The sequence below is a fragment of the Lucilia cuprina genome, chromosome 5 (assembly GCF_022045245.1).
Source record: "Lucilia cuprina isolate Lc7/37 chromosome 5, ASM2204524v1, whole genome shotgun sequence".
Classification (NCBI taxonomy): domain Eukaryota; kingdom Metazoa; phylum Arthropoda; class Insecta; order Diptera; family Calliphoridae; genus Lucilia; species Lucilia cuprina.
In genome coordinates this window covers 59,189,581-59,202,942 of record NC_060953.1, presented here as the reverse complement: position 1 = coordinate 59,202,942, position 13,362 = coordinate 59,189,581, and the positions used below count along the sequence as shown (strand labels likewise).

At 29.5% G+C, this 13,362-nt stretch overlaps 1 protein-coding gene across 1 annotated transcript; it reads left to right on the top strand.

Annotated features, from left to right (window-relative positions):
• Positions 1-10,942: 10,942 nt before the first annotated feature.
• Positions 10,943-12,652, top strand: LOC111677797. Its single transcript, XM_023438992.2, has one exon. It carries the CDS (start codon positions 10,943-10,945, stop codon positions 12,650-12,652), a length of 1,710 nt encoding a protein of 569 aa, XP_023294760.2.
• The last annotated feature ends 710 nt before the right edge of the window (positions 12,653-13,362 follow it).

Sequence of the window (13,362 nt, the reverse complement as noted above, 5' to 3'; positions counted from 1 at the left end):
TAGTCTAGTCTATAGTCTAGTCTATAGTCTAGTCTATAGTCTAGTCTATAGTCTAGTCTATAGTCTAGTCTATAGTCTAGTCTATAGTATAGTCAATAGTCTAGTCTAGTATATAGTCTATTCTATAGTCTAGTATATAGTCTAGTCTATAGTCTTATATAGTCTAGTCTATAGTCTTATATAGTCTAGTCTACAGATATGACTCAAGGATTCATCAAATGTTACCAATGGTCACCCTAATTCTATTAGTTTGTATGACAAAACAGCAATTTTTTTCTATGCGATTTGTAACTAATCTTTGACATTAGTTGAAAAAGTTTTGATTTGAAAATTATTACTTTGGCATAAAGATGAAGTATTTATTATTGTTATGGTGGACATTAAATTGAAGATTTTTATCTAAGAATGAAAGCAAAAAAAAAAAAAACTTAAAATAGTCATACAAAATAATAGTCATGTATGCCAGCAACAAGAAAGAAAAAATGATAGTAATTTTTTAAACGCTTCGCCATAATCACTTTTATTTGAAACCGTAAAAATTCGTTTTATATCACTGGGCCTTTTCGATGCACTTTACTATTGGGACAAAGGTTAGAAATGCTGAAAGTTTGGTGTTCATACAGTAAAAAAATATACTTTATATGAATTAAAGAAGTTTCAAGGGTCTTTGTTCATTGCTTATCGGTATTAAAGAGTTAAAACTTTAAATGATCTTTAACAACATGAGACATGGTTGAGTCGGATATTTTTCTCTTTTATGCCTTGATTTTTGAAAACAACAGTCGCTTCCAGGTACGGTTTTTTCAGTAAAATTCAACTATTTTGTTTGAAGCAAAATTAACTACTGATTATAGCGTGTTATACTTATGTTAGTAACTCTTTTTTTTCCCTATAAGACATTTATTTCTATTTCTCAAATAAATAAAGTTGTAAATCTTATTGGCAATAATTTATAACAATTTCATACAATCAACAATTTTACCTCACACATAGTTTAACAGTACACACACACACTGTAAAAAGTCGACTTTTTTGTTCATATCTATGAAATTGTTTTGGTTAAAACACTTAACAATTATCATACATCTTTAAGTTTTTTTTGTTGCTGCATTTGTTTCATAAACATTTTAACCTTACAAATACTTCGCAATACTGTGGAAACATAAAAAAGAGATCTTTTATTTATGATTGTTAAACACTCATATTTTCAATGAATAATTCCCTGTTTTTTTCACTCTATCACCACTCAATACGTTATAGTTTCTTTAAAACAGGCTCCACTACTAACTAACTCCACATTTACCTAAACGTTGGAGGTCTTTTAGAGTTTTCATGGTGGTAAATGAAACTAACCAAACAGCTTGGTATTAAGGCAAACGGAAGGACGGACAAAAACTATTTAACTAAATGATTTTCAAACTTAAGTATGTGTTTTTGATAAAGTTATGAACATTTAGTAAATTGATTTTTAAGCTTTGGTTTCTAGGTTTTTTTCTTTTATTATTAAGCTTATACTCCTTGTTTAGACAATTGTCCCTTGAGGACATTGTAAATTGTTTAAGTGTTGCAAAATATGTTGCCATAACTAGAAGGAAACACTAAATAGGTTTGGTGTAGAATATCTGGTTTAGGATGCATTGAAATGTTGATGAAAATTTATGATAAACATATATTAAAGTGTAATTTATTTGATATTTAAGTATTTTTTTTTTTGAAATTTTTTACTGTCTTAATAATCTAATTTTGATGAAATAAATTGCTTGTTTTTGGTTATTAGTTTTATGAGTGAAATGGAAATATTTTGTTAAATTTGAAAAATTGCGAAAATACTATTATTTTTTTTATTAATCCCTATATAGATAATTTAATTAATTAACTCGTCAGTAACCTATTTTGCATAAAAAGCTATACTTAATTACGTATGAGTTATATTTAATTATGATAATTAAAATATTATTCATACGTGATTTAGCTTGTCAATTCTTTCAATAATTAGGTTATAATTAGACTATATATAGGCTACATTATGACTAAGAAATAAGAGCATAGTTCGAACAATAATCAATAGTTCAGTCTATGGACTATATGACTTTAGCCTATAGCCCAGACTATAGCCTATAGATAAGACTATATCATATAGGTCAGACTAAAGCCTACAGATTAGACTATAGCCTATAGTCCAGACTATGGCCTTTAGATTAGATTATAGCCTATAGTCCAGACTATGGCCTTTAGATTAGACTATAGCCTATAGTCCAGACTATGGCCTTTAGATTAGACTATAGCCTATAGTCCAGACTATGACCTTTAGATTAGACTAAAGCCTATAGTCCAGATTATAAGCTATAGTTCAAAATCTATATAGACTGTAGTTAGGATTATAGGGTATAGTTTTGACTATAGGCTAAAGTTACGACTAAAGTGTAGACAGTAGTCCAGATTAGAGGCTACAGTCTAAACTAAAGTCTATAGTCTAAACTCTATATAGGCTGTAGTTAAGACTAAAGACTCTAGTTTTGACTATAGGCTGCAGTTACGACTAAAGTACAGACAGTAGTCCAGATTAGAGGCTACAGTCCAAACTATAGTCTATAGTTCAAACTCTATATAGGCTGTAGTTAAAACTATAGGCTTTAATTTTGACTATAGCCCGCAGTTACCACTAAAGTGTAGACTATAGTCCAGACTAAAGGCTACAGTCCCGACACTGTATGCAACAGTCCAGACTGTAGGCCATGGTTTGGACTACATCCTATAATCTACAGACCAGACTTTAGACTACAATCCAGACTGCAGTCTAAAGCCCAGACTGTCATCTACAGTCCAGACTGTAGTCTACAATCTAGACTGTAGTCTAGAGTCCAGACAGTAGTCTATAGTTCAGACTGTAGTCTATACTTCAGACTGTAGTCTACTGTCCAGACTGTAGTCTAATGTCCGGACTAAAGTCTACTGTCCGGACTATAGTCTTCAATCCAGACTATAATTAACAATCTAGACTATATTCTACAATTCAAACTATAGTCTATAGGCCAGACCATAGGATATATCCTATGACTATTGTTCAAACTTTAGGCTTTTGTCTAGACTATTGTTCAAACTATAGAATGTAGTTTAACCTATAGTCCAAATTATAAGCTATAGTCTGGACTAAAGATAAAGATTTTTAAGAATTTAATAGATACATATAAATAAATTTACCTCCTTTCATTATTTAGATTACAATTATTACGACACCTTACCGAATAACTAACAACCTAATTGACTTTATATATTAATTAGTTTTAAATAATAATTACCCTAAATAAAATTATAAGTTTTCTAGTTTACTCCTATATATGTATAAATTCTCAATAGTCAAGGGCTCAATGCTAAAAACAAAACCTACTCTTATCTAATTGAATTTTAAAAGAATTATTATAACAAATTGTTTTTAAAATTAATATGTACAAAACAGTAATTAAATAATACTTGTACTCGTATTTCAATAACCTGATATTGGTCTATTTGAATAAATTTATTATTACATAAAAATCACACAAATAACTCTATTCATATATACATGCATATACATATGTACATATAAATATTTAAAATGTCCCAACAAACAACAAGTCGGTTAATTGAAAATTGTTAAGAATTTAAAAAATAATAAAAAAACAAGTCAAATTGAATTTTACGATCGACGTGTGATAAATTATTTCATATAATTTACATAAATGTTTCTTATTTCTTTTTTTTTATTTTTTCTTTGTATTTTATAATACGGAATGCATTAATTAAAGTCAAGTTGTGGGTTTGTTACAAATAAATATTGTGCAAAACATATTCAATCTAATGCTTTTGGAAATACAATTCATTTCTATTTTCTACTTGATTCATATAAGTACATATGTACATGTGGTTGAGAAGAGATCTTACAATCAAATACTTTATTTGTCTTAATAAGATATACATATGGTATGGAACAGATTAAATTGTGGTGGTACTAGTGCTATTAAGGCAACTGGTTCGATCTCAATCAATCAGTAACAAATATTCATTGGATACAATTTATTGTTACTTCAAATAGATAGATAGTTCTACTGACCATAAGATTGTTTTGCATACACTTTTGCACTCTTATATACACTCTATTGAGAATATATGGATATGTGAACCGATTAAATAGTTTGTTCATTAGACTTCATAGTGGTCTGGAATAAATACCGAAGACTGTTACTGTTCAAATTATTGCGGAAATCATAGTTTAGACTATAGAAAGACTATATTCTAGAACATAAACTAGATTATATATCAATCTATAGAATAGACTATGACTAGGAACTTGTGACTAAGAAATTACTGTAGATTGGGCTATAGTCCAAACTAAATACTCTTATGGAGTCTAGACTCAACTGTAATCCAGAATATAGAGTAGTCTATAGATTAGACTACTTTGCCCTAGTCTATATTCCAGATTATAAAACAGACTTTATTCCATAATATAGTCCAGACTGCAGTCCAGACTATATTCCAGGCTATTGTCCAAACAATATTCCATGTCCATTCTATAACCCATAATATTGTCCAGACTATAGTCCAGACAATAGTAAGTACTATACTCTAGACGACAATCCATACTATAGTCCAGATAAAAGACCAGACTATAGCAAAGACTATTTTCCAAACAGCAGTCCAGATTATTATAGTCCACTCTATAATACATACTATAGTCCATACTATAGTTCAGACAATAATCCAGACTATAGTCCAGACTATAATCCAGACTATAATCAAGAATATAGTCCAGACTATACTTCAGACCATACTATAGACAATAGACCAGACTATAGTCCAGACAACAGTCTAGACTATAGTTAAGACTATAGTCCAGACAATAGTCCATACTATAGTCCAGTTCAAACTTTAGTCCTGATTATAAAATATACTATAGATCAGTTAAGAATTAACATTAGAACAAACACCAAACATAAGGCTGGACTCAAAGCATTAGTCCAAACTGAGAAGACCTCAAGTTTATGTCACAAACCTAACTACAGTCCAAATTATAGACAACAATATATTAGAAATCAGCTTAACTCACAACTTATTTAATCTTACTTTAAAAATTAATTACAAACGAATGAACAAACTTAAGTTTTAAAAGAAACTACTAAATTATAAAAAAACAATTCTCATAGACTAAGTAGAACATGAACAATTAAATCGTACAACTTAGAAAATCTATTTAGATTTCAAACAAATCAAACTGTATACATGCATACGTACATCCAGCGATCGATCGGACGATTGAATAAAGTGTGAAGATTGTACAACATTTGAGTCAAATGAGCTTGAAATCACTTTGATTGGTTCTCAATTCTATTTTACACAAGTGATTTAATTTTAATTGATGATTTGTTTTAGTTTTTCCAAGTTTCCAAGTTTAATTACAGTATTTAAACTTTAAGCTAAACAAAAAATACTAATAAATTGAAATCAAAATAAACTGAAAATGGGTAGGGTGGGATATTTATTTTACGTTGGTGTACTGGCGGGTTTGTCGATTAGAACGGGGTGCGGTAAAATTCAAAGTGTGCTCGTGTATTTGAAATTGAAAAGTAAACAAGAGCAATAGAAAAATAAAACAGTCAAAAGTAAAAATTATTTTGTTATATTCTGGACTTTAGTTACATTTCCGATTAAATCAATTGATTTTTATTGTTATTTAAAATGTATTTTATTACTCATAGTAGTAGTTGTAGTGTGTTTAACTGTCCGTCCAATCTGTCTGTCTGTGTGTTGGTTGGTTTGTTGTTTGCTTGATTGGTTGTGTTTGGTGTGCATGGTTGATTTGCTATTAAATGCTGACAAATATACACACATACATACATATAAATAGTATATTTCAAATTGACTTGATGTGGTTTTACTTCCATATACTTACTATTTACTTTTCCAAACACAAATATACTTTAAATCAAAAGTCATTTTAATTTATAAATTATTTTTTAATATCTGACCAAACAATGATTCGCTTTAAATTATGGCCCTTTACGTGGTCGAAAAAGTGGGTGCAGCTAATTAAAATTATTAGAATTTATATATGCATATATGTATGTGTTAAGTAAATATACAAAATGTTATTATTATTTAACAATTCAATTGAAGGGCAAGAAATTAATAAGCGTGGTTATTAAACTTTTATATTTTATGCAAAACTAGCTATACCCAGTGTGCTTTGTTACATATGACGGATTTTTATCTATATTTTAATAATCTAATTTTGTATTTAATTGATTTATGTGGTGCCAAGTCCAACATTTAAAGGTCGCCCGTTACTCTCTAAAGGTTCACATGAATGTCAAAGTTTTTATGTAAAATATGTTAAAATTCGCCCCTTACTCTCTAAAGGTTCACATGAATGTCGAAGTTCTTAATGTAAAATTTGACGTTTCTAGCTTTAATAGTTTTAGATATACAAACTTTTCTATTTAACGCATGTGGGTCTTCGAGCTCCTCTGATGAAAGTCCACCCTTTTCAATTTGTCAAAATTTGAAGAACCGAGTTATATTAGTTTCCTATATAGGGTAGAAAGGGGATCATTCGCCATAGGGGCATATCTGTCAATGCGAATAACTTGAAAACTGAGTAATCGATTTTATCGCATTAACAAATTTTGTTTTCGTTTATCGATTATCTATCATCTCTGAAAATTTGAAACATTAACTTTACATATGATGGGAGGCAGACATGATTAATTATTTTTCAAAGGGCTGTGAAAATATTTCACTGTGTGAACTTTTTATGCTAACTTTTTTAGTTTTTGTGATAGAAAAAATATATAACGTCAATAATAGTGAACAATAAGATATAATATTTTCGATAATATAATTTGAATCCCGAAAAAATTTAAACTAAACCCCAGAACTGCCCGTGGGGCACATGCGCCAAATATTTGTAAAGCTTGTGATGTAGAACAAAATTTGGTTAGAATATTGAAAAAAAATCAGTAATAATTTGTTTTAATTTTTTTGTTAAGTTCTGTGAAATAAACAATAAATATCTGGCTTATTACACTATGTTTAATAAATTAAAGTATAAAACAGCAAAATAAGTTTTCTTTTATTTTACTAATGACAAATCTGTCCCACCCCCTTAGCGCATTTACCCCATGGATGGGGCGGTATCGCCGTTTTTGGTCAGTGCGGGAAAGTTAAAAAAATATGTACATAAGGATGACTTAAGAAAAATTGAAAGGAACAAAACTAAAGCCAACATATCTAAGCATCCGAACCAAGAAAAAAATTAAGAATATGTATTGTGGTTTTAATTTGAGGCCGCCTCAAAAAAAAAAAAAAAAAAAAATGGCGTATGGTCCCCTTCTAATTCATATATGAGATGCCAGGTTTCCTCATTGATAGTCCGCCCGTTATACTCCAGAAAGTCCGCCCGCTCCTCGCCTACTTGAAATTTTAAATACTGTAGTATAAAATTCAATACTATAGTTAGTAAGTTGGTAAGTTAGTTAGTTAGTTAGTTAGTTAGTTGATTAGTTAGTTAGGGCTTTGTGCGATAGTCTATGTTGTAGTGGGGATGATTCCAAATGTCTGAAATTTATCACATTTTTAAATGTTCAAAATACTTATTACGTTAATGTCCACCAATAACATATCATTTCCACATTAATCATTAAGATTCACTCAAATCCACTACCTTCAGTGTTATCATTAAAAATATTTCATAATTGTTCAAACATTTTTTTCGCTATTTTTGTTCACACTTACCAATATTGTATAATCGATTGAAGTAGAGGAAAAAAATTCGCACATTATTTCAAAATACTTAGTTAGTGACTTTTTGTTTTGTTCGACTGTTTTTCTTAATTTTTTCTTCACAAAAAAACATTACACGCCTTTGAGTTTGGCTATTAAAAATTAAAATTAAATTTGCATTGCTTTAAGCAATTGGGAAATACTATTGTAGTGTTTTACATAAAATCAACAGCAAACAGTAAATTTTTTGCCATTAACCAAAAGGAGTCTTCGATTATGATGAAACATTAATTATTTTTATACTGTTTTGTTTATCAATGATTGTCGTCGTATATTGCAGCAAACACCACTAGCAATAATAACACCAACAATACCAACACTTGCTGCCACCTTCAGCAATCCATTGAGCTACATCTAATGGGAATTGTCATAAGTTACATAGTTTAAAAGTCCCTTTTGAAAAATTATCTATTTAGTCTTATATTCAAAAAAGACTCTCATTACTAAACACCTTACAAATAAATCATTATGCTATGCCTATCTGTACAACATTAAAGACGAACTTAATATCTGCCAGAAAATTTTCACTTAAACACTACTTGAAGTTTTCGCGGCACTTGTTGTAGTGCTTTTCATGTTCGTCTCTACTAATTGTGACATTCTTACCTACATTTTTTACGATCATAGCCAACAGGCGTTTTGTACGATTTCGTTACAATTTGAGAAGCAAAATAAACAACTAGAAGAGCTTTATTTTCTTAAGCTAAAATTACAAAATTTCCCACGACAAAAATTCATAGTTGAGGCAATTTTTTTTTCTCTCTGACGTTATAAGGTAATCACCTTTAGTGTTTTTTCTTCTTGGCTCCTTTGAAGAACATTAGCTTAAGCAATGATTATAACAAAAAAAACAGCAGCTGGCTGCCAATTCAGTCAGGTTTTGATTTTAAATTTTGTAGTTTTTTTTGGTAAAACATTTTTTTAGAAAAAAAATCTAAAAGTTATTCCATACTTTATAGTAGTAAGATTGCACTTAGAGGATGGTCCAGCTCATGAATATTGATTTAATTGAATGTCTGTTTGTAGCACAGGTTAAAGAATTATCAGTGAAGTGTTTACAGGTTGTTCACGATGAACACGGAAGAAGCGGAAGTAGTTGCTTGGTTAGCGTGGTAGTTCACTACACGCGAACTGTCAAGCAGAGTCGAAGATACTACGTTTTGTCTGGACCACTCCACTCGATATTTTTTCTTCTTAATAAAACATTTTCAGAATATCATTATTTCTATAAAAATTTTTCAAAATTTGCTCCTTTTGATAGAAAATTTTTCAAAAATTTTTAGAAAATTTTCTTTCTATAAAAAATGTTGGTAAATTTCTCTTTTAAATTTCTTAAAATAAAAGACAATTGTTTGAATCGTTGTTTTTATACATACGTCATCATATCCCCATTATTCTAGGATCTACTTTACTACTCCAATATGTAGATTCTTCAGTTTAGTCTACGCCTTTTCTGTAATGTCTATACTAGCAAAAAAAAAGACGCCAGTATTTACTTGGCAGTCACGACAAAACATCAAATCTATAAAAAACAACGAAGCACACAACACTATTTACAGGTTCAGGTGTTTTTAGTTGGCCAACATATAAAAAAATCTACAAAAAAAAAAAAAAAAAAAAAAACTGAACATCAATTAATCCTTAATGTACTACGTGTGCTAAAATTTGGCTTTAAGTGTGGCAATAATTTCGCCCTCTACTATTATTGCTAATGCTAACTCCCTCGCTCTATTAGGTTTTTTCGCCGCTTTCTAATATCTGGCACATCCATTGCAGCCTTATCAGAAAATGTGCAATAGGAGAAACATAGAAAAATAATGAGACTGAAAATAAAATTTAATTGTAAATTTCTAAGGTTAAAAGTTAATTTCAAATTTAACGGTTAAATATTGATAATACAGTGTGTGAAAATATTAACTGTTAAAATGATAACAATGTGTATCTCTTATATGGGGCATTCATCCATATTGGAATAAGGGTTGTTAAAAAATTCAACATATTTGCTGTGGTGGGGATTTGGATAAGGGTTGTTGAATCTGCAGGATAGTAAAAGTGTTATTTTAGTGACATTTAAGAAATGTAGATGGCAGTATGAATATCAGTTGGGTAATTAATGTAAGGGCAAACGAAATCGTTAAAGTCATATGTTGAATATAAAACAATGTGATTGATATGAATGAATATGATTGATAACTAACTAACTAACTAACTAACTAACTAACTAACTAACTAACTAACTAACTAACTAACTAACTAACTAACTAACTAACTAACTAACTAACTAACTAACTAACTAACTAACTAACTAACTAACTAACTAACTAACTAACTAACTAACTAACTAACTATCTAACTAACTAACTAACTAACTAACTAACTAACTAACTAACTAACTAACTAACTAACTAACTAACTAATTAACTAACTTACTAACTAAGTAAGTAACTAACTAACTAACTACGCATGTTTATCATTATCATTTTAAGTTGTCGTTTTGTAAACTTCCGTGGTAACTTTGAAAACATATCATTGTCATTTCGATTACGCTTGTAATTGAACGCAACGTTATGTTTGACAACATAGCGTTTTCACTTTGGTAACACATTATTAAAAATTATACCCACCATCAAAAAATATGAGGGGTTTATTGATTTTGTCATTCGTTTGTGACACACGATACAGACATGTATGTCCGTCCGTCCGTCTATCTGTCCGTTGAAATCACGTTAGAATTCGAACGGAAAGAGCTAGAGGGTTGAAATTTTACACAAATATTCCTTATATTTAAGGTTTCTTTGGTATGAGCAATATCGGTTCATATTTTGACAACGGATGTTCTTGATGTTATTTGTCAACGGATAATGTTTATATTTTGATTTATAATCAACGGTTATGTTTCATTGGAAAAAAAAATGTTTTTAATAATTTTCTTTTTACAAAAGTTTTAAACGTTAGTAATTGACATCACTTGTCCACAATAATCACTATTTATTACACCGAAGTAAGTGAAATATATAATTATATTTACTCTATAACAAATACTTAAATCGAGTATTAAATAATATTGCTCAGTTTTCACTAATATATCAAAAGAAACGCATTGTTTTATAAAAACTGCAGCAAAATGAAGTTACTTTACTTAATCAGTATATGGAACTTTGTATCAATTGCCTTTGGAAAATATATATCACAAGATAACCTCTACACTATACCGGAACTTATTCAAGAATATCACAATTACTTGGAAATAGAATGGACTGCTATCATATGCCGAAAAGTAAATGAGGAACTGGATAATATTATTAAACATATACAAATGACAAAAATCATAGTGAACGACAAAACCAAAGCAAATGAATTACGTAATAATTTGCAACGTAATTTGATGACATTGGCCTTTGTGGGAGAGCAGGAAGTTGAGGATGTTAATGAAATATTACAAAGATTTTTAAAAACTAAACATTTTACAAATATTGTGTGGATTTATAACAAAGCTAATAAGCAGGATTTATGGAAATTATCAAATATTAGTTGGACTTGTGGCAACACAAAGGTTTTATATTATGTACGTGGGAGAATATTCACCTTTGAACCTTTGCCTGTTATACAACTAAGAAGCTTAAATAATTTTCAACAGTTTGCCGAAAGAAAAGATATAGAGGACTATCAAAAATATCCTTTAACATTTCCCATCTTATCAAATTCACCACGATGTTATCGTTATGATAACGGTCAAGGTCACATGGTCAACACTGGCTATATGTTTAACATAATGAGCATATTTATGAAACGTTACAATTTCGAATTTAAGGAATATCCCTATTATTACGAATCCTACAATCGCCTTGATCTCTATAGAGGATTAAGGAATAAATCATTTGATGTTGTTTTAGATAATTTATATCGTCACCCTATGTTGGTTGCCAGTGATGTCATGTGGAATAATAAACTTTATTTGATAATACCTTATCCGAAACTTTTAGACAAAGCTGATTATATTCGTTATAGTATAAAAATACCCATTTTAATAGGTACCATTATTTTACTAGTATGTGTAACAGCTTTGTTTATGAAAACACAAAAATCTACTAAAAAGGATCTTATTCGCACAGCATTATATGTATTTGTCACTCTCAACTATCAATTTCATTTTACCGTCAAACAACCAAAAGTATTTAAATACTATGTGACTTCTTTGATGTTTTTCCTCTCTTTATTAAGTACCACCCTATTTTGGTCGAGTATTACAAATTTAATTGTTTTAAACGTATTTGAGAATAAATTGGAAAATTTTGAAGATGTCATTAAATCACCTTATCAAATCCTAATAAGTCAATCAGATTATGAATATATGTCTCAGTTGGATGTGCTACCTCCCTTACTGGCAAATGCAAAAGTTGAATCGAATAGTTTTGTTAAACAACATATGTTTGGTTTAAATACCTCCTACATCTATAAAGCTTTAGAGGATAGAGCCAATTATATGTTATTCCAGCAGCAACATTTGAAAATTCCTCTAATGTATAAACTGGAAGTTACTGTCTACTGTATACCCATGTACTTTCCTTTACGTTATAATCTACCCTATACACAACTATTCAATCGGTACTTAAGACATCTTATGGATTCTGGTCTTATGCAGAAATTATTAGATGATTCCAAATGGGATGGTATTTATAGTGGTTATATAGATTTTTTTGAGGATCCTATCGATGATGTTTATATATTTCAATTTAATGAGTTTATAACACCTTTGAGGGTCTATTTTGCTATGAACACTTTGGCTTTTCTTATCCTGCTGATGGAGATAATTTGTCATAGATTTATTGGGTAATAATTTTAAATTGTTAAATAATTTTATGTTAATAATATTTGATGTTATTGTACGCTAAATAAATAAAATTATGAAAACGATTTTTATATATGAGGGATGCACAAACAAAGGGGACACAATATTGTTCATTCTTGAACTTGTTTGCTTCAATCTTGTTTACAGCTTCTGCTAGAGATGAGCGACATTTTCACGATTCACATCATCGAAAACAAAGTGAATTAGAGATCACTCACATTCTTTTTAAATAACGCTCTAACCAAGAAATGGTGCAAATCTGCCATTACTCAAATAATCCAGCCAAACATCGAGTTTTATATAAAAGATATAAAATGGATCATTGATCCTTAAACAATGCTCCAATTAAGAAAATAGAGAAAATCGATGATCACTCATATATACCACCAGAAATCCAGTTTTCTATGAAAAACATGAAATCTGCCATAGATCTTTAAATAACGCTCCAAATAAGAAAATAGTGAAAATCCATGGTCACTCATAAATCCCATCGGAAATCTAATTTTCTATGAAGAACATAAAATCGGCTTTAGTGGTCAAATTCAACATGAACTTAATTTTTAGGAAACAAAAAAAACAAGAACCCCGACCTTAAAATAACCTTGGCAAAGAAACAACTTTAAATCGTATATATTTAATTTTTGAATTTAAGATATCTTCCGAATTTTATCGTTTGGTAATATTTTTTAAGTAAA

Coding starts and splice junctions, on each gene's coding strand:
- LOC111677797 (XM_023438992.2), top strand. CDS start 10,943: ATGAAGTTACTTTACTTAATCAGTATATGGAACTTTGTATCAATTGCC.